This window comes from Exophiala mesophila (assembly GCF_000836275.1).
Source record: "Exophiala mesophila strain CBS 40295 unplaced genomic scaffold supercont1.6, whole genome shotgun sequence".
NCBI lineage: Eukaryota > Fungi > Ascomycota > Eurotiomycetes > Chaetothyriales > Herpotrichiellaceae > Exophiala > Exophiala mesophila.
In genome coordinates, this window is record NW_015622509.1 from 1413258 (window position 1) to 1440140 (window position 26883).

At 49.9% G+C, this 26883-nt stretch overlaps 9 protein-coding genes across 9 annotated transcripts; 3 read left to right on the forward strand and 6 right to left on the reverse strand.

The window, feature by feature from the left end:
• Positions 1-497: 497 nt before the first annotated feature.
• Positions 498-2610, reverse strand: PV10_08411 (uncharacterized protein). The gene has a single exon (XM_016373429.1). The coding sequence runs from the start codon at positions 2355-2357 to the stop codon at positions 555-557; it is 1803 nt and encodes a 600-aa protein (XP_016220340.1). The 5' UTR covers positions 2358-2610; the 3' UTR covers positions 498-554.
• Positions 2611-2696: 86 nt separating this feature from the next.
• PV10_08412 (uncharacterized protein) lies at positions 2697-5110 on the reverse strand. Its single transcript, XM_016373430.1, has 4 exons — positions 4190-5110; positions 3984-4143; positions 3362-3937; positions 2697-3308 (listed from the first exon to the last, which is right to left on the reverse strand). The coding sequence occupies exons 1-4, from the start codon at positions 5042-5044 to the stop codon at positions 3280-3282; spliced, it is 1620 nt and encodes a 539-aa protein (XP_016220341.1). The 5' UTR covers positions 5045-5110; the 3' UTR covers positions 2697-3279.
• An 832-nt stretch (positions 5111-5942) lies between these two features.
• PV10_08413 (uncharacterized protein) lies at positions 5943-7130 on the forward strand (the record flags this gene model as incomplete). Its single annotated transcript, XM_016373431.1, has 2 exons — positions 5943-6636; positions 6703-7130. The coding sequence occupies exons 1-2, from the start codon at positions 6009-6011 to the stop codon at positions 7128-7130; spliced, it is 1056 nt and encodes a 351-aa protein (XP_016220342.1). The 5' UTR covers positions 5943-6008.
• Positions 7131-7248: 118 nt separating this feature from the next.
• Positions 7249-7695, reverse strand: PV10_08414 (uncharacterized protein; the record flags this gene model as incomplete). Its single annotated transcript, XM_016373432.1, has 3 exons — positions 7249-7315; positions 7382-7604; positions 7677-7695. 3 exons carry the CDS (start codon positions 7693-7695, stop codon positions 7249-7251), a joined length of 309 nt encoding a protein of 102 aa, XP_016220343.1.
• A 411-nt stretch (positions 7696-8106) lies between these two features.
• PV10_08415 (uncharacterized protein) lies at positions 8107-9183 on the reverse strand (the record flags this gene model as incomplete). The annotated part of the gene is made up of 1 exon (XM_016373433.1): positions 8107-9183. One exon carries the CDS (start codon positions 9181-9183, stop codon positions 8107-8109), a length of 1077 nt encoding a protein of 358 aa, XP_016220344.1.
• A 4187-nt stretch (positions 9184-13370) lies between these two features.
• On the reverse strand, positions 13371-16550 carry PV10_08416 (uncharacterized protein; the record flags this gene model as incomplete). Its single annotated transcript, XM_016373434.1, has 1 exon — positions 13371-16550. The coding sequence occupies one exon, from the start codon at positions 16548-16550 to the stop codon at positions 13371-13373; it is 3180 nt and encodes a 1059-aa protein (XP_016220345.1).
• Positions 16551-17989: 1439 nt separating this feature from the next.
• PV10_08417 (uncharacterized protein) lies at positions 17990-18844 on the forward strand. Its single transcript, XM_016373435.1, has one exon. The coding sequence runs from the start codon at positions 18049-18051 to the stop codon at positions 18682-18684; it is 636 nt and encodes a 211-aa protein (XP_016220346.1). The 5' UTR covers positions 17990-18048; the 3' UTR covers positions 18685-18844.
• On the reverse strand, positions 18815-20051 carry PV10_08418 (uncharacterized protein; the record flags this gene model as incomplete). Its single annotated transcript, XM_016373436.1, has 1 exon — positions 18815-20051. One exon carries the CDS (start codon positions 20049-20051, stop codon positions 18828-18830), a length of 1224 nt encoding a protein of 407 aa, XP_016220347.1. The 3' UTR covers positions 18815-18827.
• Positions 20052-23277: 3226 nt separating this feature from the next.
• PV10_08419 (uncharacterized protein) lies at positions 23278-24903 on the forward strand (the record flags this gene model as incomplete). Its single annotated transcript, XM_016373437.1, has 1 exon — positions 23278-24903. The coding sequence occupies one exon, from the start codon at positions 23278-23280 to the stop codon at positions 24901-24903; it is 1626 nt and encodes a 541-aa protein (XP_016220348.1).
• Positions 24904-26883: the final 1980 nt, after the last annotated feature.

Sequence of the window (26883 nt, forward strand, 5' to 3'; positions counted from 1 at the left end):
ACCATCTTGCTGCTATGAGGCAAGTAACCGACCGTCCTGGAGCCATGTTACGGTTGATGAACTCAGTTGTTGAAATCGGGTTCTCGAGGATCGAGGATCTGCTTACTTGACCATTCACCTGATGTTTGTGTTCGGTGTGCCTGGCAAGGACCTTTTCCACCAACGGCTACAAACTACTAAACGTATGGCGTCAACCTAGATCCGTTGATTTCCACAAAGCCGAGATGACGTCGCCCGTACCTATGGAGATTCTACGAGATCAGCATTATGTTGCCGAAGATCAGAATCAGAATCAGATTTGCCTCAAACCGTCAACATTCTTTTTCTTCTCGTCATAACATCATGGCAGTATCGAGAACAGTTATCTCAACTATTTCTTATTTGGCATCCACGGCATAGCCTGCCACCACTGCGTTTGGCCTGCTGTCGAGGCATCGCTCCGTCTCCTCTCCCTTCCAAAGAATATATGTACAAGAATTGAAATTGGACTCCTCTTACGACAAGTCAGGGTATATGCGAGTTCTGAGATTCTCACTCAGTTCATGTCGAGAGCATCATAGCTTCAAACCAGTTGGAGCTGCAGTCTTTGATACAGTCAGGAACCCTGAGCTACCAGAGCGATTTATGTGCGCATCGGTTCCATTTCCGAATCCATAGGGAGCAGAAACGGTGGTAGAGGTCGTTGTGATGGTATATGAGTCTACAGTAGTGGTCGTGGAGGTAGAGTCTGTGACGATCAATTCTGCTTCGGTAGTGGATGTCGATGTCAGTCCCGTTGTCGTTGTCGTACTTTCCGCGGACACCGTAGTGGATGAAGTAGTGGTTTTCTCCAAATCCTGACTTTCGATTGGGAGAACTGGCTTGACGATGGGTTGACCACCAGAGGGCACAGCTGTGACCGTCACAATTCTCTCGGTTGTCTCTGTAACAGTCACAAAAGAAACACTGCATGGTTCGTTTTCACGCCCTGGACCGCCGGGAGAAGAGCCTGTGCCGCCGACATTGATAGGTCCTTGAGCAGTTGGGGCGGGTGGAAGGAATGTGGTCTCAGTGATGGTCGAGAACACAGTCACTGTTCTGACAGGCTCGCCACCAGATCCGCCAGCATTGTTGACCGGAGCACCAGGAGCATTCAGACCTTGCCCTGCGGTTGGGAAGGGTCGGAAGATTGTAGCATGAATAGTCCTAGTAATTGTGATCGTTCTCGATCTGTGAATGGTCGTGGTCATCACTGTACGATCTGGACCATCACCAAAGGTCAGAGTTGCAATCGATGTCTCGACAGATATGCTGACCACTGGGGCTACCTGTGTAGCCACAGTGGCAGTGGGTTCTACAATGGTCGAGCCCGGCAGATGACTGTCAGATCCAGTCGAATGATCAGCGGTGGACTCTGGAAGAGTAGTTGGAGGTCTGCGATCAATTTGTGTGCTCGAAGTCGCGATAGCGTCGGCAACGTCTGAGACGTCGCTGGTGGTAGTAGTGGATGATGTGACACCATGCACTATTGGTTCAACAGTCGTAGAGGTGGTAGTATGAGATGTCCGTTCGACCGAGTTGTCATGGTTGTGACTTGACGACGTGGTTGTGACAGCCTCGATAGTGGTCTCAGCACTCGTGGTAGTAGTCGAGGTCGAAGATGTGGGCAGAGGCACATCAGTTGTCAACGAGCGGGGAGTGGAAGCGACGGTTGTCGTTGTCGTTGTCGTCGCCGTCGTCGTCGTCGTCGTCGTGGGTTGACCGCCGTCTACTGTGGTATTCTGGCTGGACGTCGTGGTGGTCAGGTTCCAATCGTCCCAACTGCTAGATAGCGATTCGACAGCTGGAAGAGTCGTTGCATCACTCTCCGTTGCTGTTGTGGATGAGGGGTCTGCAACTTCCCTGGTGGATGTTGTCGATGCCTCAGCTGTGGTTGGTAGTGCAGAACCGACAACAATGGCAGTGCTGTCTGTAGCCGTGGTGAGACCTTCATCAACGACGGAGCTTGTGGTAGTAGCCACCAAAGCGACTGTATCCTCGGACTCTTCAGATGTAGTTATCAAGTGCACTTCCGTGGATTCACTAGTTTCGGCAGCCGGTGATGTCGTGGTCGTGGTAGGAACTGCTACCTCGACGTCTATGGCTGGCACTGATGTCGAGGAGATAGCTGCTTCCACAGTCGCTTGTTCGGTTTCGGCCGCAACCGAAGTGTCATCAGCAGTCGAAACAATCAACGTTGCCGTTGCCGAAGCCTGTGCCCAATCAGACACTGGTTGCACATCTGGTTCGCTACCATTTCGTCGAGCAAAACGTCCTTCCGGGCGAGCCTGCGCCAAGGTCAAGTAGACAGCAACAAGTGTCAAGAAAGGGAAGTGCATCCTGACAGGTGTGTCAAATTGGATGAGGTTTTTTGGGGAATTCTGTGAGGGGCTGTAAATGGAATGCGACCGTCAAGGTGCGTGGCGAAATCAATTCGCAGTGAAAAGAGCGTAATGCACAGGGAGGGACTGGAGCGAATGTGCAACTGTAAGAGAATGACTGAACAGAGGAGTGAATGAAAGAAAGGCGTCTCTAGGACGAGGAGAGGAAAAGGAGCGACGACGAGCTCTGGAAACTCGAAACCATCAACAAGAAGCAATGCGTGGGAAGAGAAGAAGAGAGAAACAAACCAAAGCCATGGAGCAGGCTCAAGACCAGAGTGAAAGTGCGATCCATCTGCTCCATGTTGGTCGATTGATGAAGCATTTCTAAGATTGTGCGGAGCGTCGAGAGGGAGGCCAGTCCAGGCGATCCTGTATGTGAGCGGACAGATGAGATGGAGTCAAGATGGAGGATGAAACAAAGATTGATGGCCCTGATGGCCTTGGGGAGAAGATGAGGTGATGATTGGAACGGGAATTGTAACGGGAATTGTCGCACGAGTGGAGGAGGCACGATGGTTGTGCAGTTCAGGGGAAGGCGCCATCTTGGGAGTGGGGAGGAAGAAGCATTCCTGGGGTTTGATTGGTCAGTCGCGCCACGTCTCCAGGAACGCGTTGGCGCCAACGTGGAACCTCACCTCCAGCAGCCCCTGCGATTCAACCATTTGACGAGGATATCAAACACCAACCTCTCAAGCGATGCATGTCCTTCTGTCAAAGTGAAGTACTCCGTAGATTGTGGAAGCCCATGACATCACTCCTAGTCAAAAAATGGAGCATGGAAATAGGCTAGAGTTGCATCATTAATTAATTCTCCGGAGACTTCTATGGCCACGTGACACACAGACAGTTGATCACGTGTAACCCACGACTGGCCACATCAGCGACATTGGCCACCTTCACCATCGTCTAGTATTGTCAGTCCACATCGAACATCTACTGGCATGTTGCCTGAGACTCACTCTGAATGATCTTCCGGATTGCCAAAATCACACTGACACCCATCACAGCCAACCCAAACACAATGCAAATCACTGCGGGTATTGTCCTCCAGCTTCTCGTGCTCAACTTGATGTAACATAACGGCGGAAGGATATAAGCAAGAGCACATGCACTGGTGGCCCCAACAAGTTCCAACACCGCACCCAAGTCGCAGGTGAGGAGACTGACTCCCATTGCCGTGATGACGAGGGCACTGCTGAAGATGAGATGGCGACTTGGATTGTATGGTTCCTCGGGAAACCAGTAATTGTTCATCACCTCTCGGCACACAAAGCATTCTAGAGGCAGTGTCGTGAGCATGTTTAATCCAAAGCACAACCGCGCAATCTGCACCATGATGTGACCTTGGGCTGGAAAGTTGTTGAGAACATTGCCTTGGGTTTTATCGCCGAAAGTGAGAAATCCTGCGAGGGCGAGGATGAGACATGCGACGAGAGAGATGAAAGTGCTGAAATGTGTGACGGTGGCGAATCGATCCATCGTAGGTGTTTTTAGTGACCCATAAATGAGCAACGAGTTATGATGGCACACAAATGCTGGACCAGTCAGAATGGTTGGCACTGTAGAGGGAGTATAATATACCAAATGAGATGACTCCCACAGCCTCGAAAAAGCCATCATTGACAAACAACAATCCCTTTACACTCCCTCGAAGCTCGTTGTCGACCAAGAATCCCTGAGTGACGACGGTGACGATGATAATCAGCATGCTGATCAACGCCAGTGTAGACGCCTTGGAGAGCTACACAGTATCAGTCCTGTAAATATAGATGATCAAGTCAACCCACCTTTGCAATGTCTCGATATAGACTGAGAGGCCAGCTAATACCCAGAATGAAAAGTACAATGATGGCTCTTCGGTCAGTCAAAAGCCATAGAAACGGAGCATCGACCAGACTAGGGAACAGAGCCTGGAGTACCCGTGGGATAGTGTCCCCCACAATGATGCAAAAAGCAATCATGCCACCGAATGCAAAAGCCCACTGGGCAAGAGAAATTGCTATCAGCCCTCCCTTCCCAAAACAATGTTGCACGGTCGATTGGAACGAATCGGCGCCAGACAACTTGCTGTTGATGACAATGAGGCGAATGGTCCAGTCCACTGTTATGGTCAACCCGACCAGCAGCAATACGCCCATGGTGAGTCCGGCCTGACGAAATGCAAAGGGCTGACCAATGATACCAGCCCCAATGATGGAATTGGCCATGTTCATAAAGGCACTGCGCATCCCACTCTTGGGTCGAGCATCGGGAAGATGATCTTCAGGCTGAAACGCATCAGACAAAAACGGCGAGTCTGCCGGTGGAGTGATATCTGTGAGAAGTGGTGCATCTTGTCCATGGCCAGGTGAATCTAGATAGTCTTCCTCTTCAACGTTCAACTCCTCTCTTACTGGACCCTCGGGCTCCTCCAGATCGAACCGTACACGGAGGGGGGTCCTAGGGGTCCCATCATTGCGAGGCTGGGATAGAGATGACTGTTTCTGGGGAGTAGGGCGAGTACTGCTAAGATCAACGGCAGACGAATCCCTTGTCAGTTGAGGGGTGTTGTCAGGTGAGGGCAGGAGAGGGTCATTGGGATCGAAGTCGCCGTCTGAGCGTTTCTTGGATGAGACGTCGACATAGTCATCATCGCTGTGCATTTCTTATCGCTCGCATCTCGCCTGTGACAGCTTGTCTAGTGAGATTTCGAGTGTTGACTGTCTTGGTGGTTTGATGTTGAGAAGTGTTCCCTTTCCCATTACGGCGCATGGAACATGTGAGGCCGGACTAAGCCGTTTAAAGCTTAGCGTTCATTTCTCCAACTGTTTACAGCTTCACAATCAAAGAACCGGAAGGAGCGTTTCAATATAGCCACCTGAACGAAGATACGGCAGGTGCGATTCGCGATTATCAATCAGTGACTTACAACTTGACGATTTCTGAGTCTCTGAGCCACTCGACGTGGGTGCCTCAAAAGGCCGGGTCAAACTACCTGACCATCTATTTTCAGCCCTGTCGCGAAAATACTCTGCCGCAATCACTGATCGGCTTGCAGATGGCCTTCTCGTTCATCATGGATCAGTAATGTCACTCTGAAGTGTGAGTATATGCCACTGAGACCTGATGATGGATCATATATCAGAGTGGGCGACATCGTCAATCTCATGGCTGTTTTATGATAGAGACCAACTGCTACTTGATGAATAGTCTATCCAGCAAGTATATAATGCTATATGATACTAAACCATAAGCAAATTCGGGAGGCTGATCTACACACTGAAAGAAGCAATGGCATGTGCTTTACATAATCTATATGTCGTGCAAACAAAAACGACCGTTTGATCAGAACCACATCATGTCTGGTGCTTTTACGGCACTAAGCCGAGGCATTGGCAGCCCACTTTAGTTTACCCCCTCCTCGGACCGCGCTTCTAGCAATATTTTGGATTTGAAATCACCCCAATAGCTAAGGAATTGATATTAGACCTGTGTAGAGGAGACAAGATAAAGTTTCTTGCCATCTGTCTTGCCAGTTTACAGCTCTCGCTTGTAGGAAAACCTGAAACCAGCACCAACGCCTTCTCCTAATTATTTGATCAATTTCACGGTACTCTTGCTACGAATATGTCGTCATCAGGGATCACGAACCGAGCTTGGATCTTGGCCAACAAACCCCAGGGTACTCCAACCATAACTGGCAGCAATGCGACATTCAAACTTGAGTCGCGACCGTTGCCTGAACTGAAACCTAACCAGGTCTTGGTCAAATCGTTGTACTACAGCAATGACCCAGCGCAACGTGGCTGGATCTCGGCAAATATCCCAGGGGATCGACTGTATGTTCCCCCAGTCAATGTTGGAGAACCTATGCGTGCCAGAGGATTGGGGGAAGTCCTTGAAAGCACCTCAGAAAAGATTAAGAAGGGCTCCATTGTCCTGGGAGCGCTCAACTGGAACGAGTATGCGGTCTTGGACGAAAGTGCCGCTCGAGTCGTGGCAGAACTCCCCGGTGGCTTGAGCATCACCCACTGGTTGGGTGCTTTGGGTGGCACCGGTCTAACAGCGCACTATGGCCTGGTTGATGTCGGGGAGGCTAAGAAGGGTGAGAAGATTGTCGTTTCTGGCGCTGCGGGAGCCACCGGTTCCATGGTCGTCCAGATCGCCAAACACATTGTTGGGGCTTCCAATGTGATTGGTATTGCCGGCACAGATGACAAGTGTCGATGGGTTGAGTCGTTGGGAGCGGACAAGTGTATGAATCTGCCATTTCCCTAGCTCTTGGATGCATTTCAAGCTTTGAACTAATACCTTTCTCTAGGCTTGAACTACAAATCATCGACATTTGCAGCCGACCTCAAAGAGGCCACCAAAGATGGTGTCGATGTTTATTTTGACAACGTGGGAGGAGAGATCCTTGACCTCATGCTGGGTCGTATGTCCATGTACGGTCGAATTGTGGCTTGTGGCGCCATCACAGGATACAATTCAGAAGAGCCATGCATTCTATCCAACTACTTTCAAGTCATCTCTATGAGGCTTCAGATCCGAGGTTTCATTATCATTGACTGTGCTCCCAAGCGAGTCGCCGAGATTACCCAGCTGTTCCAAGACGCCATCAAGGACGGAAGACTCAAGATTGGCGATGCAAACGAGACAGTCGTGCCCACCGCGTTCGAGGACGTCCCCAAAACATGGTTGGGACTCTTCTCTGGAAAAAACACAGGCAAACTGGTGACCAAGTTGTGATGGAGGATATAAAGGAAACAGCCGCAATCGAGCGCAATGACATAATCCCCATAGTATGAAAAAGTCTGTAAGGCCATCGCTTGCCATGTCCGTTCTCGCTATCGTGCCGTATCTAGCCTCAGGCGAAGAATTCCAAGTCGTAGGTCAGAGAATCTGTGCACAACTCCGTGCGAAATCTCGCGATCCTGAGATAACGTGTCAATCCACCGTGCCTGATCTCTGGACAACTCGGTCCCAGCACCACAACTTACTTCAGATGTGCCGGATGTTCTGCATAGCCTTTCAGGTAGCTGGCCCCTTCTAGCGTCGAGACTAGGCCCATATCGAAGCCTTGTGCTCTCTGTGCTGTTATAGCTAATGGCTGGCCGACCTCCATGGCAACAAGCCCTGGGATCTGGCCAATCAGTGCCTTGGCCTCATCTTTCCATTCAGTCAACTGTGAGGCAGTGACGCCTGGCTTCAGTTTGAACAAAACTTTCCGAGTTCAGGGTTAGTAAGGTTCTGCGTCAAATTTCCCCAATTTTTGGGCGGATGTGCCAAACTTACCAATATGATAGACAGGCATTGTGGGTAGTGCGATCGTAAAGAAGTGATAACTAGATGAGGGCTTGTTGTGAGGTCTGGATAAGTTAAGAATGATTGATATATGTTTTGCGAACTTGTAAGGCTACCATCAGCGGACTACTAGCTCCTTAGATATGGATATCTAGCATGGCGCGAGCCTAACTAGATACGGGCGCTACGTTTGCTGCATGAGACAAGCCCCCTAGCCCCGTTAATGCCACTGATACGTCCGCAGTCATGTTCGACACCGTGTCACAAATGCAACCAGTCACGGACCGCCGGACTGAACAAGGCGACGACGCAAGGTGGCGGAATGTACGCATATATAAATTGTGTAGGAAGCCTTGTCTGCCAAGCTTGCAGTTGTCAGCGGCGCCCCTCCATGCCAATATTATTCTTATTGCCAGACGCCTTATATGATCGTGACTGAAACTGAATGGACATGGTTTCTTCTCCCCGCCAAAGGCTGCTGAATACCTTTGGTGTCCTGTGCCCGGCAGGTGATGTTGTATACTCCCGCTTCCAACTCGACTTCTGCTTTGAATAGCTGCCACTCAAACGACACGCGCGGGTTGAGATGAGAGACATGCTTCGGTAGCCAAGTTAGGCCTCCATCGATGCTGATGTCGACGGAGCATATCTCATCACAGCCCCAGGCCCGTCCCCAGATCTCGATAGTGCCCCTGCGAAGGACCTGTTCAGGGTTCGGTCTCACTATCATGGAGTTTGGCTCGACGGCCCAAACAGGCCTGGTCACTGTCCCTGAAGGATCAGTCGGGTCAATCTCGTTGTAAAATTTGGTTGTATACGGTCCTGTTGCACGGTGATCCTGAATTGTGATGCGACAGAGCCATTTGGTTGAGTTGGTTCCAAACCAGCCTGGCACAACTAGCCTCACCGGTCCGCCACGGTTCTTGTCCAGGGGCTGGCCATTGATGGCGTACGCCAGCAGGACCTCAGGCTGCAACGCCTTTTCGATTGTCAGATCTTTCTCAAATCGGTCGGCGGAGACGCCACCAAAAGACCCTGACTCTAATCCTTGCGACCACACGTAAATGCCTGCCTCCCGTGGCCTAGCCAACTCTAACAGGTGCGACAGGCGCACGCCTGTCCATTCCACGTTGCCTATTCTCCATAGTGCATGAATTGGAGCCGCGAGCGGACTTCCGTAGCATTCGTGGAACGCCGTCATTGTTACCTTGGGCATTGCCTTGAGTTGCGACAACGTAGTGGTAAATGGTCGATCGACCATACCGTCAACGACCAAAATCCATTGATCTTGGTCAACCACCGCCGCGCCCATGTGAATGGTCTGAAATAGCTGTGAATCATCCGTGATTTCAGTCTCCAGTTCATGGGGTTTGGGAGGTTGCCGGATGTAGAAACCCGAGGGCTCAATCGAGACGAGAGCTGCGCGCTCGAAGTCGGGCTTAAGGTCGCCAATGAAGCGAACATTTTGCGAATAGTCCGCTTCGGAGTACATATCCATGTTTGAGCATCTCATTCATGCTTTGGTGCTACATGCATTTGTCCATGGACTTACGCTGGTCCAATGTATGTTTAGGCAGGGGCATGCGCCAGCGCCCTTTGCGAACCTCGTAGATTCCCAGTATTGTTAGAAGATGGTGCAGGATCAAGTCTCCCATGTTCTACCTGAAGAGGCCAGTAAATTTAATCTGTGGTCCCCAGAGCCCCTTGGCCGACGAGAGGGGCACAATAGGTGGGGTTGTTGGATGCTTCAGCCCTAGTTTGGAGGCCGAGGGGCGGTTTTGGGCGCTTCGTTCTACCGCGGGGCAGCCATTATGGCCGAGGACGCCATTGGCCGATTGGGATCGCGAGGTTGTGTTTACGTACAACAAGATCTCCGATACATGTTCGTCTGTTCTCGCGCTAACTATTCTTGCAAAGATCTACATAGTAGTATTCCGCCCACAAATCTTGATAAAGGTCTCAAATTCAGCCTCCTTATTACATATCATTTGGACGTAATTACGGATTTTCCTTGCGTGATGAGAAAACATTTGTGGAGACTTTCATCATAGCGCCTCCTCGGAGCTCTCATGTCACAAGTCATTGGATTGCCTAAACGTCTGGCAATCTGCTGTGTGTCCCGTGATTCACCGATGCTTACAGCCCTTGCCCAAAAACCAAGGACAGTCCATTCCTATACCGGAGGAATTGAAGACTTAGGTCCCCTCGAGATACGGCGCAAAGAGCCTTTCTTACTCCTGGCCATGTGACGTTTTCGTCGCTAGTCGACAAAGAAATAGCCGATGCGACGATGACCTGCCTTTTCAAGACGATTCCAGCTATGTAAGGGAAAATTATCCTTGAAACGCTTCATGTCCATGTGTGAACCGAGATATCTGCCCCTTGAAAATCGGAGGCCCCCGTGAAGATGGCTCCACGTCGGCGTCTTGGACCATTCACGGACAGTCATTGTGTAGTGTTATTTCTTTTCCTGACCTTGAACTCCCTATACCGCTGTGTCCTCCACGCTACTGCCTCAGCTCCTGCGGCTCGAATCATGCAATTAGGTTTGTTACACATGGGAATAAACATGGGAATCCACACAAATTGCTATCTACACGAACCATGATTGGATTGAATCATTACGTCTAGGTAAGTGATAAGGCTCCGCGATCGACCTTCGGTCTGCCAAGCGCCCAGGCTGATGGTTCCAAGACTTTTCCAAGAAATTCCTCTGCATTGAAGGCCCCCAGAATCGTTCATGGCGCCTTTTCAATTGGGGATCACCCGCGTCAAGTCTTTGCTTGCTGGTCCCACTATATGTGAGTGACATGGATCGTTATCTAGATCAGCATTGCAAATGACAATCCTCATTCGCGCATTCTACGGGTTGGTCACGTTTCTTCATGTTCCCTTATCTATCTATTCAACAAAAAGAACTTTCCAAGGCTCACGGCATGACTCCTGTCATGTTCCATGCCAGCTTCCAACATTCCCCGGATCGTCATAGTTCTGCGACGATGGCGATCGGCGCTCATAAAAGGGCCATGCTCCTCGTTCACCCGTCATTCCTCGTGTGAACGAGATCATCGTCGCTGTAACTCTGTTTGAACAACATACGACTCCTCTCACAATGGCCGACGCCAGCTCATCTCCAGCATCACCGCCCTTGAGCCAAGGCTATGGATATGGTATCCTCGTTGGCCTGGGTATTGTGTTTGCCCTGTTCATGATTCTTTCTACATGGGCGCTGAAACGCTATCACAATGAGGTACAGACCTCTGAGTCTTTCAACACAGCTGGAAGAACGGTCAAGTCGGGTCTGGTCGCTAGTGCTGTTGTATCGAGTTGGACGTGAGTTCATCTGACCCAATGCTGTACTTGTGGCTTTGCTAACGTTGTTGTCATATAGGTGGGCCGCAACATTACTTCAGTCTTCCGGTGTTGCATACAACTATGGCATTTCCGGTCCTTTCTGGTATGCTTCTGGTGCTACCGTGCAGATCATCCTCTTCGCTACGCTAGCCATAGAGTAAGCATATTTATACAAGTTGCGGTAAGCTACTCTGCTAACCCCCCATCAGACTCAAAAGACGTGCTCCCAACGCCCACACCTTCCTGGAAGCTGTTCGTGCAAGATATGGAAAGGCTGCGCATTTAGTCTTTTTGACCTTCGGTCTCATGACCAATTTTCTGGTCACAGCAATGTTGGTCACTGGTGGCAGGTGAGTGATCAACACGTGAGCCGATCTATACAAAAAGTCTAACGTTTCAGCGCCGTCACCGAGTCTCTGACCGGAGTTCCTTCTGCTGCTGGGTGCTTTCTTATTCCCTTTGGTGTAGTTCTCTATACCATCTTTGGTGGATTGAAGGCTACCCTGCTCTCGGACTATACTCATGGCCTTGTGGTTCTTATAATCATTATGCTCTTTAGTTTCTCAGCCTATGCCACAAATGCCGAACTAGGTTCTCCTGGACGAGTGTGGGAACTTCTAAAGGAGGCTGGCGAGCGACACCCAGTTGATGGCAACCGAGAAGGTAGCTATCTAACAATGCGAAGCTCTGGGGGTGCTATCTTCTTCGTCATCAATATCGTGGGAAACTTTGGTAGGACGTTGCCCCTGAGATCAGACCTTTATATTGACCGACGCTAGGTACCGTCTTCCTGGACAATGGTTACTACAACAAGGCCATTGCCGCTTCTCCAGTTGATGCCCTGCCAGGTTATATCATGGGAGGTATGCTCAACCCATGTCTTTGCTTGTGGCTTCTCACTCACATCGTTTAGGTCTGTCCTGGTTCGCAATTCCATGGCTGTGCGCTACCACTATGGGCATTACCGCTCTCGCCCTTGAGAGCTCCCCGACCTTCCCAACATATCCAGAGAGAATTCCTACAAACGAAGTCACTGCAGGTCTAGTCCTTCCCTATGCTGCACGAGCACTCTTGGGCGAAGGTGGTGCTATTGCTTCGTTCCTACTGGTCTTTTTCGCTGTTACCTCGGCGTACTCCTCGGAACTTATCGCTGTGTCGTCGATCTTCACTTACGATATCTACCAAACATATATCAACCCTACAGCCGACGGCAAATTCCTCATCCGTATGTCGCATGTCAGTTGTATTGGCTATGCTCTCATCATGGCTGGGGTTGGTACTGGTCTCTACTACGCCGGAATTGGTATGGGGTACCTCTATGTCATGATGGGTGTCATCATCTCTGCTGCTGTCATTCCTGCGACCTTGACCCTGATCTGGAAAGACCAAAATTGGGTTGCAGCGACCTTTTCTCCTGTGTTGGGCCTGTGCTGCTCGCTTACGGCCTGGCTCGTCACCGCGAGTCGTGACTGTGGCGAGCTCACAGTGCTTTGCACCGGCAGCAACAATCCTATGCTTGCTGGGAACGTCACTGCACTCCTCAGTCCCATCGTCTTCGTTCCTGTTCTCACCTTTGCATTTGGCCGACAAAACTATGATTGGCAGTCGATGAAGTTGATCCGCCGAGGCGACGACTCCGAGATCATTCGTCGCGCTAGCATCGAGCCGGGCCAGGTCCACGAACATGTCGACTATACCAACGATGCCAAGGAGCAAGCTCACCTCAACCGAGCAGCTAAGATTGCACGCATCATGACCGTTCTGATGACCTTTGCCTTCTTGGTACTGTGGCCCATGCCATTGTACGGCACTGGATACATCTTCAGCCGATCGTTCTTCACTGGTAAGTCAACTGACATCCCCGTGCTCTAGTATCTTTCAGTTACTGACATAAATTCCTCCTTAGGCTGGGTTGTCGTCGGCTTTATCTGGATCTTCTGCACCACCCTTTGCGTCGGTGTGTTCCCTGTCTGGCAAGGCCGCAAGACCTTGGTCCATATCACCAAGGCCATGTTCCGCGACTTGACAGGCAAGAGGCCAACCACCATCCAGGGTTCAGTGCAAGACAATGGCTCGGAAGAGGGCTCCAACGAAGGCGTTGTCCGTGTCGGCAAGGTCGAATGATCTACCTAATATGCTGGTCAACCACTGGTTTATGTTCAAGGCTACGAGATTCTTGACACAGATAGACAGAGATACCCCAAAACCTGTTCTGAATCAGATAGCAATTGTTGTTGTGTTAGGACGTTTTGAAAACACATCGTCATTAAAAGTTTCGCGACTCATGACAAAAAAGTGATTTATGTGCCTGTCCCTCTTAGTCTCTAAGCCCTAGTAACTAAGAATTGTCTCTTGGGGAGGGCTACTCGAGTTCGACCAAGACGTGGAAAGAAAATGTTGGACGAATTTCGTGACTAGGTCCTGAGTGAGTTCTGGATGGGCTGCTAAGACTGGTGAGACGCCTTCTGCGGCTGTAGTTTCATATCGCAAGCCTCTCTTCTCGGCGTTGCCATCGTCGTACTTGGCGGTGAAGAACTCGAGCAGTTTATAGGTTGGATTCACGCTAGGATCGGGGTCGGATTCACGCAAACGGCGTAGCCACTCTCTCTGGTCGACTTGCTCGAACACAAGACCTGCTATCTTCAGCTTCGGAAGTAAATCTTCTGTCCAGTGAAATGCTAACGGATTCACGATGTTGAATACTATCTGTGGTGTTGAAGCGAACGAAGCGTCCAGAATGGCTGTTGCGACAATGTCGACTGGCAACCACCGACATGATTCGTTCAGGCTAGGCAACGTACCAAGAGTCACGGCAGTCTGGAGCATAAGTGGAATTGCTTCTGTGTCGTTCCAGATCCCATGCACAGTGTCTGCGACAATCTGGCCGATACGGAGGACTCTAGCACAGATCGATGTTCGAGAGGTTGCTTGAACAACAAGCTTCTCGGTTACTAGTTTGGACTGCGCGTAGCCCATTCGTTGGACATAGCCATAGTTTGCTGGGATTGACTCTGGCGCACTCTCGTGAAAAGGTGTACGTGCAACTGTGCTGACGGAGGAGCAAAAGTTGAATGACGCAGGAGTCGGCTGAATGGCATTCAAACAGAGAAGTATCAGATTCTTTGCTCCAGCAATGCAGCCCTTCTCGAAACTGGCCAATGTGGTGTTAAAGTTGACAGACCATGCACAATGGATGATAGAGACCACGTCTTGAGCTAGCCGATCGTAGACCTCGGTCTCGAGCCCTAGATCGCTCTTCGAAAAGTCCGAGGAGTAGGCCGATATCTTGGTTCTTAGATGTGAGGGTATCGAAGACAGAATTCCGCGGTGGTTGAGAGAAGTCCAGACTCTATCTATTGCTGCCTCTGCGGTGCGTGCACGAACTAGACAACACACCTCTGAGAAATCGTCTCTAGACACAAGTTGGGCCACGATGTGCGCACCAAGAGACCCCGTTGCACCGGTCACAATTACACAGGTATTGTTGGACTTTCGCTTCTGAGGTTTGTGTTGAGGAAATTCGCCGTACTTGATCACGAGGTCTTCCATTTCCTGCTCAACATTGCGAAGAGCCGTGGAAGCTCCTGAACGGACAGCTACAATAGCGTCGGCAAGCCCCGAAATTGTTGGATTCTCAAAAACAAAATTCTGAGATAGCGAATGGCTATTGAGCTGGACACTTGCAAGAATAGTCCCCCTCAGCCTAGATGACTGCAACGAGTCAACGCCCAAGGAGAATAAATCGGTGTCATTGTTGAGCTCATCGTCCCGAAGTCCTGGAATTAGCCTTAGGACCTCGCTTCTTAGATAGTCACATAGGGCTTCACCTGAGAGATCAAGTGTACCAGTCGATCTGGCCTCAAGCCTTGCGTAGAATTGCTCAATATCTGTAGCGAATGCTTTGTAGAATGCTTGACGAATTAAAGTTCCTTTGTCGGTCTGGGGATAAATAGTGTCAGGAGGGAGTACCAGGATAGATTGAGGACTCAATTGGGCATAGGATGGTGACCTGGAGTTCTCAACTTCTATTGTCGGCCACACTTGTGATATCAGTTCTTCTTGAGAATATGAAGCCGCCATATCTGAGCGAATGATCATCATACCAAGGCTAGGTCGCCCGGTGCCAAACACAACAGCATCCTTGACCAGCTTCTGTTGCCTAACGGCGCCCTCCATGGCAAGTGGAATTGCTTTCTCACCGTTGACAAGAACAATGGTATCATCGAGTCGCCCGCCATATTTCCATGCATTCGGAATGGAAGGATGTGGCTCGAACAAGTCCTTAGTAGCATAGGCACCGTCATCGCGATTTGTAGCCACTTTAGACGGCCAACCTTCCAGAACCACGAGCTCGAAGAGATGGCCACCGCGATCTTCAAATCGAACGTACGGCTCGAGCGCCTGATGAACTCGTACATAGTTCCATGCTTTATCGCCTGGAGGGCGGAATGAGGTCATCAGCTGACCAGTTTCAGTCGTCCCATAGTGGCTTATAAGATTGACACCATTCTCGACAAGGAGATCTCCTAGACCATCAGGACAAGCAGACCCTCCAAACATGACGATCTTCATGGATGCGAGTGCTTCAATTCCCTCCTTGCTCTCGCTTAGTAGCTTCAGAGCGTAAGGCACGCCATAGAAGATTTCGAAGCGGTGTTGGCGCATGATGCTGAGGAGATTCGGGCTTGTGAGAGGTAATGAGGCATTATACATGTAGATCTTCTTGTAAGCAGTTATTCCACGAAACACACTGCTCAGACCATGTGCGTGAAATAAAGGGAGAGTAATGAACCCCTCCATTCCCATATTGGATTCATAATTGCGTAGAGCTGCCTGATGTGTTTGGTAGATAGGCTTTGGAAGACCTGTTGAGCCAGAGGAGTGAATGATCCATGAGGTCTTTGTAGATTCTTCGTCAGGGTTCAGATATTGATTGGTGTTGAAGTGGGCAGTGTTTTCATTGTCGAAGTCAGATCGATCCAGGATAGAAACAACCTCAAGCTGTGGAAGTATGTTTTTGATGCCAGCGACTGTCTTCTGAAAGGACGAGTGAACAATGAGATGTGAAGAATTCGTAGATTCTAGAAGAGAAATGTAGGCTTCTTCTGAAATTCGTGTAGATAGAAATAGAACGGTGAAACCTAGTCTGCTGAGAGCTATAATTGTGATCAGGTATTCCAGGGTTGAGTGTCCAAGAATGGCGACAACTACTTCTGGATCCTCTGACGAAGACCTTGTGGGAACCCTGGCTGCATAGTGGCTAGCTCCCGCGTCGGCGAGCCGATCCAGCTGCTCGAAAGTGTACTCGACATATTCAACGCCATGAGAAGGATACCCAAGAATTGGCTGGTGTGGAGCTTGCTGTGCCCGTCGTGCTATCAACTCGGAAATAGTCCTTGGTGCCAATGTCTCAGATGTAGGCAGCGTCGATAGTCCGTCATTGGCCGAGACTGGTATCTTCTGGGTAGCATTAGTGCTGTCTCTGTGAATCATCGATTCTACCGCTGCCATTGCACAAGAGAGAAGATGGAGCAGACCAGAAGATGTCAAATAGTTAGTGGTCTTGACTTTGCTTTTCTAGTAGTCATCATGGTGATGAACAGACCAGCAGTTGGAGAAGATCCCCTTTTAAATTTGTCGGCAGTCTCTGCATGACGGTTGTCGGTCATCACTCATGCATCTCCATGTCGTTCAACGTCCATCTTCCGAGTTCAGGGACAAATGGATGGGTGGCAACAAGCCTGGCAAGGCTGTTGATTGGGTCAAGTGGAATCATGAGGGGTAATAAGCATCAACCTTGTCATTTGCCGACGCAACGCTGTCCTGAGGTGTTCACGGACTATGGATGATTTAGTCAATGATTCAATCCCCGACAGTCTCTTTGAGCCTAGTAACTGTTGTTCGCGTCTGTTACACGTCTGGAGACCTACTTCGCTTTATTACCCCAACATATCGCAACATGGATTTGGCTTTTCAGAGCAAGTGGCAGTGGGACCCTGCGGAAATACGACGACTATCCATCTCTAGAGAGGTTTGTCTTCCGCTGACGTATGATCAGTCGCTTCTCTATTCAATATCAGGCGATGGGTACACTGTTGACTGGGATGAAAACAAACGAGCAAAAAGCTGTGTAAGAAGGCAACACGTTCTCTTTCCTACCAGGTTTGGCACATGTCTGTGTTTTGTTAGGGCAGATCTAATCTTGATGTTGTTCCTCGAACATCATATTGCAGGCTAATCAAGCCGTGTGCCACCCTGTGACGAGTTTGAGATCAGAAGAAGGCACACTGATGAAGAACTTGCGTGGATGCGTGATAAGAGTTCATAGATGGCTGAGTTTGGAAAGTCGATGGCCGCTCAATGAAATCTGCATCGACGACAAAGTTCCTGTGACGCATAGGCCATAGTGTAGCATTTGTAGCTTGTGTGATGCGAGGCTAAGCGGTACAAGGTCTAGATGGTCTACCAAAGAAAACAAGAAATCCATGAATATGTTATTGAACAGAAGAGACACGTCAACTAGTGACCGAGGCATGGAGGCCGAGGGGGCTTAGCCAGGCATCGATGGGTTCCATGGGTGCGAAGTCACTTCAAGGCCGAGGCATCACATCATCTTCCGTCCTCTAGGATTAAGTAATGTTTCTATACACCAAGTCAAAAACGGTAATGCTTCCGGAGTTCAACTTCAACGTCTCCAGAAGAACAGCGAATCATTTTGCCAGCAGCCCGACCAAGACAGCTGCAAAGTCATGCCAATATGCTGAATTCCTGCTGCTTTATAGATCGCCAACGCCGCTTTTTTCATAAGTCTCCGAAACGTTAAGCTAAGCCCGTGGCCACGATGTGATTCGTTCGCAGAGCCGTAGGATACTTTCACATTTGGAGTGACTCGCGACGAAGGGCGTGTTGGGAATACTTATATGTTGTCTGCATCACCTGGAGGGCAGTTTGAAAGGTCTAGAGAACGAAGATTGTTGATCGACTGGCAAAATCTACCATTCAATAGACCATGTCGACCATTAAATTATTCTACGCCCCGGGGGCTTGCTCGCTGGCCTCACACATCTTGTTGAGGGAGAGTGGGACCTCCTTTGAACCGCTCAAGATCGCTTTCAAAAGCCCAGAACTTCTTGCCCTCAATCCCAAGCTTCGCGTGCCGGTACTAATCGCGGATGGCGAGACCATCACTGAGACCCCAGCTATCTTCACGTACATTGCCCAGCTTGCACCGGAGAAGCATCTCCTGGGCAAAACCAACCTCGAAGTGGTCCGGACCTACGAATGGTTGAACTGGCTATCGGGAACTCTGCACGGTCAGGCGTTTGGGGGCCTCTTGAGACCTGAACGGTACACGGACGACCAAAGCGTCTATCCTGCCGTCAAAGAAAAAGGTCTCTCCAATGTCAGAGATTGCTTCGCAAAGATAGAGGACCGATTAACCTCAGTCTATGCCGTCGGCGATAGTCTCACCGTGGTGGACGTCTTATTGTATGTCTTTTACCGATGGGGATTCGCTCTTGGCGAAGATATGAGAGTTAGGTATCCTCGATACACCAAGCTGGCGCTCAATGTGGCAGAGCGAACATCGGTCAAAGAGAGTATTGCGGCTGAAGGAATAGACGAGTTGATAGTGCCAAAATTGTGAGGCCCTGCACTAGCAAGGCTTGAGTGAGGTGGATGTTGAACTTTGCTTGGACCTAGGGATGGGTTAGAAAAGGGATGTGATTACATAGGCGTCGCCGAGAAGCGAATGTCCGGCTTTCATAGACTCCATACCTGCTCCAGTGATCACCCACTTTTTCTCCGTCTCCAACTCCAGTGCTTTTCAATATTGTCTTTCATGCCATTACAAGCTCCGAGATCTGATGCCATTGGGCCTAGACGGAGCTGATGTGATTCTAGAGCAAGGTCGTAGTACTTCCGAGCACCTCTAGCACTACCAGCAGCACTGTATGTCAAGGCCACATGGCAGTAGGCCGGGTCAGCGTAGCCTTCGAGTCCTTCTTGTGCATACAACTTTACTAGCCGTTCTGCAACCTTGACATTGGCTTTGGAAGCAGGAGTCCAGTTTGAGAGAATTGATTGAAGTTCGGCAATCTCCTGGAGCGGCATATCAGCAGCTTCGCCACGCAAACACCGTGAACAGCCGCAGTTGAAATGGAAACCTTTGAACAGGGCCTTTTGACGATCGGAGAAGGGCGCCAGGGGATTAGAATAGGCGATGGTTACTTCCTCGTTCTCCGCAATGGGACGGATGGCACGAACAAAATGGGTCAAGGAATCAGAATCCAGGTAGAATTGTGAGTTTGGACTGCAGTCATGGTTGACTCGAGAGACTTCGGGAAACACCGCTAAGTGACCTTGGGCTCCGATTTCAAGTCCGAATGCGTTCCCTGCTATGATATCTTGGATTGGAATCTCAGAATTGTTGAAGACTTTGGAAAGGGAGAGTAGTGCTTCCCTGGAAGAAGGAGGGAGCTGGTCTGTCGCGAGGCGTAGGAGGGCTTCACGTTCAGCCTTGGGAAGAAATGTTTCCGTGTAAACCATCAACACTGGAGTATTGGCAGTCACCACTTGTCCTCGTGGGATAGGCTTCTTCGCGAAAACTCCGATGCCTTTGCCAGGTACTGGTTTGGTAAACCAAGAGTCCTGAGGGATGTTGCTCCCGGAGCCGGCCAGTGAGCTCGGACTGCTGAATGGCAACGAAGCTAATATTTGACGAGCGACGTCTGGAGTGGTAAAGAGTGATATTCCTCGGCCATCAGAAAAATCTTTCTGTGTATATACGCAGAGTGCACTGCCAATCGACTTTATCTCTGCTGTACAAACTGGTTCATATGACCATGGTGAGTCAGCCTTGGGCGAATCCTCATCTGAATGGAGTTCGAGCTTGACAGAGGGAAATAACTGGTCCACCTCGATGCCGTATAATCCATCTTGGCCCCAGGCCGAACTGCATAGTTGCAGAACAACTGCAAGTGAGAACAAAGAACCGGGATAGGTGATGATCATGTCTCATATAGAGACAGAAGTCAATCTAGTGACCTAGCAATGGACAGCGCAGAGTCAATCAATGACCCCTGATATTCGAGACATTGGACAATTGGATCCGGTAGACCTGCCTCGTATGTAATCCCAGCTATTGTCTTCTTAGTCCGCCGTACAGTTTGTTCTACTTTGGTTGATATGATGCGCTGAAATACATCTTCAGTTTTCAACTTGGCTTCCTTTGTCTGCTTACCATCATCCCCTCCACCATTCTTCTCTTGACCGAATATAGTATTAACAAAGATAAACACCATAAGGTTCAGCTTGAATTCTTCACCATAATCATTCCTGCGTCTACTTCAATCTACAGTTACGTCATACCTGAGAAAATCTGCCACCCTCCTTCGGTTGTGAGCCAAGATATGCCCAGACGCCGATGGCTACCACCCCAGGCACAAGTGACGCCAAACTTGATCCAAGGCTTCAAACAGCCAGTCAGTGTTGCTCATGCCCCTGCGGCTTGGGCACGCCTTGACATTCTTGCAGCTCAAAAGCATTTCTCGTCCCGCTTCTTGCGACTGCTTGTGCCATATGAGATCATCGTTGAATCGTGGATCGCGATTTTGCCCATCAAATCAGTATGCGATTTGTGCATTCTGACTGTGTCTGTTACTCGAGCCTGGCGTTGAATATAGTGATGGTGGCAGCCGTTGGCTTAAATCTACGATCCTTGCCATGGTTTCCTCTGTCCCCCCGGACAAAACGGCAGACTAACCCCCGCAACCTCCCACAATAGGAATCCTGCGCCTAGTATCCCACGAGGCTCCCCGCATGCGATGAGATCATTGCCCGACAACGGTGAGTTCTATGTGATCTATTGACGAAAAGGTGAGTATATGAGTATTCTCAAGGTTCCTCCCTTTTGTTTCCACAAGATCAGTCAGACTCCTCTGCAAGTCCTTCTATGTGTTTTAGTCTCGGCTGCCATCCCCATCTGTCTACAACATGACGGGCTCCAATAGGTCATCAACAGTCCTGGGCGACTCTGATCATGATCGCTATACTGAGAAGAGTGTCGACGAAACCCCGGGAAAGAAGCAGTCCATGCTCGGCGTGCCTGGCCAGGATCTCACCACAACAGGACAAGATGCGTCAGATCCCCAACGTGCGGACGGCAAAGTCGAGCTGACAGAAGACGATGCATACGACAAGCTTGGCTATTCACTACCTGAATGGCGAAAATGGTCTATTCTCGTCATGATTTTATTCATTCAGACCTCGATGAACTCCAATGCCTCCATGTATGGGTTCGCTGTAGAAGGGATTTCTGAGGAATATGGTGTCTCTGAAACCAAAGCACGTCTTGGACAAGCCATCTTCCTCATCTTCTATGCCATTGGATGTGAACTTTGGGCTCCATGGTCCGAGGAGATTGGCCGTTGGCCCACGCAGCAAATGTCTCTGTTTCTCGTCAACATCTGGCAGATCTTGACCGCCCTAGCACCGAATTTCGGATCGATTCTGGTGGCACGAGCCCTGGGTGGCCTTTCGACATCAGGAGGATCTGTCACCCTTGGTGTTATCGCAGATCTTTATCAGCCCGAAGACACAGGATTTCAGTATGCTGTCGCGTTTGTAATTCTGTCATCAGTGGGTGGTGCACCAATTGGTGCGGTTATTGGCGGCTTTGTCGGACAGTACAAAGAATGGTACTGGATTTTCTGGGTCCTGCTGATTATGGGCGGCGTTGTGCAAGCGGCGCATTTCATTTTGGTTCCTGAAACTAGAGCTACAATCCTTCTTGACCGGGAGGCAAAGAGACGCCGCAAGAATGGGGAGTCTAACATCTACGGACCGAATGAATTGACGCCGTTTAGGGAACGGTTTAGCTGGAAAGAGGTCGGCAAGATCTGGTGGCGACCATGGTTGATGTTCTTCACCGAGCCCATCGTCCTGTTTCTTTCTCTACTCTCTGGCTTCTCTGACTCTCTGATTTTCACCTTCCTCGAGGCCTTTACTCCTGTTTTTGAACAGTGGGACTTTGAAACCTGGCAGATTGGTCTCTGCTTTCTCTCGTAAGTGGCTACTAATACCAATGATCAAGCCCTTGCTAACAGAATTGTAGCTCGGTCATCGGATACATTATTGCATATTTGAGCTATCTTCCAGTGATATGGCATCACAATCAAACTCGCAAGAAGAACCCTGACCTCTTGTCGCCTGAATCGCGACTGTGGTGGCTTCTCTACTTAGCCCCGCTCCTCGCTGTTGGCTTGATGGGATTCGCATGGACATCACTTGGCCCTCCTCAGGTCCACTGGATTGCACCGTTGATTTTCACGGCCATTGTTGGTATTGCCAATTATTCAGTTTACAAGTCGAGCATCGACTACATGATTGCTGCTTATGGACCATATGCTGCATCCGCAACTGGTGGTAATGATCTGGCAAGAGACTTTCTTGCTGGTATCGCCGCACTTTATGCCCACCCATGTAAGTCGAGAGCGTCATTGCCCATGACATTGTGATCATCTGCTGATATACTATACCAGTCTATGAGAACATAGGAGGAGAAGATCGTCATCTGGTTTATCCCTCAGTCATCCTTTCCTGCTTGGCGGTTCTTGTGATTATTCCAGTCTACTACTTCTACTTCAAGGGTGCCAATCTACGGCTGAAGAGCAAGTTTGCACAGGAACTTGAGATTGGCCGAAGGAAGAGGATGGAGAAGCGAAGAAGCACTGCTGCTGGAATGCGTGGTAGCGTGGCAGAGAAAGCTGAAGGAAGTGGAAATCGTCGTGATGCCAGCCAGGTTGAAGAGGTGTAGATCCTCCGGCTATATCCTTATCGCTTTTTACTTTCATACTTTATAATCTATGAAATTGAGTCTCTCATGGCTGTATCTGTGCCTCAATCGATGAGGAAGAATCAGAGTCAAAATACAACCACGTGCAATGTCACTCGCTCTTGCCCAAATTTACATTCCAATCATTCCTGCCGCATTTGGCACTCTGTTTCAAATGACGTCATTCCACTCCTTCTGCCAAAAAATTCACATGCGGCAGGTGCGCGTTTCGCGCGAATCTTTCTGGCCGCAACCAGATTGAGAATGTCAAGATTTCTTGAATGATCTCGACACATTCATCATGCAAACAAACCCCTGTCTTCTTTGCAACCACTTGATAAATCTTTTCTCTCTCCCACTCTCCTCCTCCTGAGCCCACCCAAGACCTTTGCAGCACACTTCGCCATGGGAAAACGCAGACCTATGCCTGTACAGCAGGCCAAACCCAAGTCTCACAGAGCAGGATCTTCTATTACCAAGAGTCTTCATCGCAATAATCTCACAGATGGCCATTCACCGACACCCTCATCATCCCTCCCACCTCCCTCGATCGATGTTCCAGATACCACCCCACGATTCAAGGAGCTGCGAGGGCTCTATGGCATCGACCCTGCCATCATCGATACCCTGACAGATGATCTCAAATTTGATCATATGATGCCTGTTCAGGCTGCCACTCTGGCTCCTCTGCTTGAGGGCAATGATTGTCTGGCGCAGGCAAAGACCGGTACCGGAAAGACAATGGCCTTTCTCCTCCCTGCCGTCAAAACTCTTTTGCAAAATAGGACCCAACGCCTGTCCGCATTAGTTCTCTGCCCAACCAGAGAGCTTGCTTTGCAGATCGCGGATGAGGCTAAGAGACTGCTACAACGATTTCCACGAGTCAAAGTTGCTACTTCAATCGGAGGAACCAACAAGAACACAGAGGCGCAAAGAATCCTGAATGGCTGCGACATCTTAGTCGCTACCCCTGGTCGACTTCTGGACCATCTGTCGGGTGAGCAGAGCATTTCTGTTGATACCATCCAGACTCTGGTGCTCGATGAAGCAGATCGAATGCTAGACATGGGATTCCTGCCAGATATGCAGAGGATCCTGGCCTACATCCCAAAAGGTCCACGACAAACCATGCTCTTCTCCGCAACCATGGATGATCAGATTGCAAATGTTACTAAGCTGTTCTTGAGAGAAGGCTACAAGTACATCTCCACGATACCTGAGGGCGAGGCCAACACCCATGAACGAGTGAATCAATACCTTGTCACCACCCCTTCAATCATCGAGCATGCTCCGGCCCTGGTCTCACTTGTCAGATCCGAGCTTGCAACTAGCGATGATTTCAAGGCAATTGTGTTCGCACCAACTGCAGCCCAAGCGGACTTCTTTGGACACGTCCTTGCATCAACCCGCGGTCTACCACCCGTTTCAATTTTACATTCCCGCCTATCACAGAGCAAGCGTACCAACATCACTGCCGCGTTCCGAACAAGCAAAAATGCGATTTGCGTGGCAACTGATGTCATTGCTCGTGGCATGGACTTTCCCGGCGTTTCACATGTGTTCCAAGTAGGCTTGCCCCCTGATCGAGAATCTTATATCCATCGATTGGGCCGCACAGCTCGTGCCGGGGCTGAAGGTTGCGGACTTTTGATCTTGAGCCAGGAAGAGACGGTTTTTCTGAATCAATTGAAGAAGGTACGGGTGCAGAAATATGAGAAGCCTCTTGACTATAAAGTCCAAGACATCAGCCAAGCTCTAGCGACCCTAGAGCAAGAGACGAAAGAAAAGGTCTATCGAGCATGCCTAGGCTACTTGAAAATGTCCGCCAGGTTATTAAGGTGGTCTTCTGAAAGGGTCGTACAGGAAGCCAACAAGTTTGCATTACAAGGTCTTGATTGTCCAGAAGTGCCTCCTCTGGAGAAACGTCTGATCGGTAAGATGGGCTTGAAGGGAGTACCTGGCCTAGTGGTGGTGCCGAACGCACCGGGATCTTCTCACGGCCGTCCGCGAACGGGAGATAGAGGCCGTTAAGGTAAAAGGTAATGTGAGCTAGGAAATCTAGTACCATCGTGTGCATTGGGCAAACCAAATAAGAATACAGACGCTTGAGCTGTGAGAGCACACCAGAATCTGTATCCATACGACATTGCTCATTTCTGATCATTATTTTGAGGACATATACGCCCTGGTTCTGCCGAGCCTGAGATGTGCCTCACATCAGCCACCAAATGGTCCTATGCTACGGCCGGACCCTCGAAAAGTTCAAACTTCTCGTTGGGGTCGAATCAGAACGGCCTCAGATGCGGTGCTGTCGACTGTGATAATACGCTCGATCTGGAGGGGTTCGGACCAATTCTTGAACTCTCGGGCCGGCAATCGCTCTTCAAACATAATGTCGATCTCTGCTGCAGTCCTGTTCTTCATCTCAGGCACGTACTTCCAGCACAAAAATAAACCAAGGAGGCAAAAGAAGGTGAATATAAAGCCGGCTTTGCCCCTTAGATCGCCCGCGTCCTTGTTATATGTGTAGGGAAGAGTGATGGAAAAGATCCCACTGCCTAGGCCTCCGAACAACCAGCCAACACCTTGGGTTTTGGCTCGAAGTCGCAATGAAGACGTCTCAGCACTGACGGCATATGACGCCGGCCAAAGGCCCACCCCAATCACTACCACTGTGATCATCATCGTTACAGCAGTGTACCTGAGAAATACCCCGTCAGTTAAGGAGTCTTATTATGAGTGAAGTGGACCGCTACCTACCACATAGGGATGATACCATCCCAGATCCCGGCGATGCCCATGCCGGTCCAGAGCAATGCAGCAATTGCAAAAGTGGTTAGGATCAGTGGTCGACGTCCAATCCGGCTCAATAGATACATGCTGAGGATATTGGCCAGCAATCCTAGACCAATGCCGAGCTGGAGGAACAATAGGGCGTTCGTCGCACTCATGCCGACCATCTGGATGAAGTAGCTTGCATCAGACAAAAGGAGCAGTCCACCAATTTGAGGTAGATTATTGGCCAGAATAACAATTAATGTCCTCTTCCGGTTGACGCCAATGAAACATTCCTTGTAGGTAGACGTATTGAACTTGGAACGGTCCTCCTCTGCCTGCAAGAAGGCTTTGAGAGTGTCGATGTTGGCCTGGGTGTCCATATGCTTTGTGTCAAGGCGTTTCTGTGCCTTGAAAGCAGCGTCGAACTTTTTCTTTCGCAAGAGGTAGACCGGGCTTTCAGGAAGGAAGATGGCCCATATGCACGGCACCGCGGAGAAAGGCCACTGTGCCAACATGGGAACCGTATATGGTTTTTGGCCCGAGAGAGACAGGGAAGTGAAGACGGTGACGGCGCCCGCCAGCTGTCCCAGCAGCGTGAAGACAGGAAAAAACGCCAAAACAGAACCTCGCAGACTCGGTGGTAGCACCTCAGACATGTAAGTCTGCGTCGTGCATAACAAGCTGCCGATGGCCACGCCCTGGAACAACTTGCCTGCGAGGAACTGGCCCCGTCGAGAATCGACATCGTCCAACAGATGAGAAGTATAAATCATAGCCACACCAGCGGCTGACGCCAGACTCGAGATGGACAATGACCATCGTCGACCAACGCGATCTTGAAGCCACCCGGCAATGACAGCACCAACCATGATTCCCAAAGGTGTTGTTGCGTTCCATAGGCCCATCCACATTGACGGCACAATGTATCGATCGCCCAACTGGCGGCCGTAGTCACGTCTGGCGTAGATCAGCATGCAATGCCAGTCGGGTTGACAAAGGAGGTGGCCCACTTACTGGAACACTGGAATCGCCGACACATTGCTCACGATGGAGGTGTCGAAGCCGTACAGCAAGATGGCTGAAGTCAATCCCAACGTATAACCCAGTACCTTGGGCCATTTTCGCACCGCCTTCCAAAGGTCGGGAGGAGGCTCGTTGGTCGACTGTCTCGACGATTGAGGAGTGGCGGTCTCAAGCTCTATCACTTCGGATTTCTTGACTTCCTCCATTCTT

What these genes read in the sequence shown, in the direction of transcription:
- PV10_08412 (XM_016373430.1), bottom strand. Translation starts at nt 5,044, where the DNA reads ATGCACAGCGATGATGACTATGTCGACGTCTCATCCAAGAAACGCTCA. An exon ending in TATATCGAGACATTGCAAAG is followed by an intron (nt 4,144 to 4,189) that starts GTGGGTTGACTT and finishes GATACTGTGTAG; the next exon opens with CTCTCCAAGGCGTCTACACT. An exon ending in AATCCGGAAGATCATTCAGA is followed by an intron (nt 3,309 to 3,361) that starts GTGAGTCTCAGG and finishes TGACAATACTAG; the next exon opens with ACGATGGTGAAGGTGGCCAA.
- PV10_08411 (XM_016373429.1), bottom strand. Translation starts at nt 2,357, where the DNA reads ATGCACTTCCCTTTCTTGACACTTGTTGCTGTCTACTTGACCTTGGCG.
- PV10_08417 (XM_016373435.1), top strand. Translation starts at nt 18,049, where the DNA reads ATGTCGACCATTAAATTATTCTACGCCCCGGGGGCTTGCTCGCTGGCC.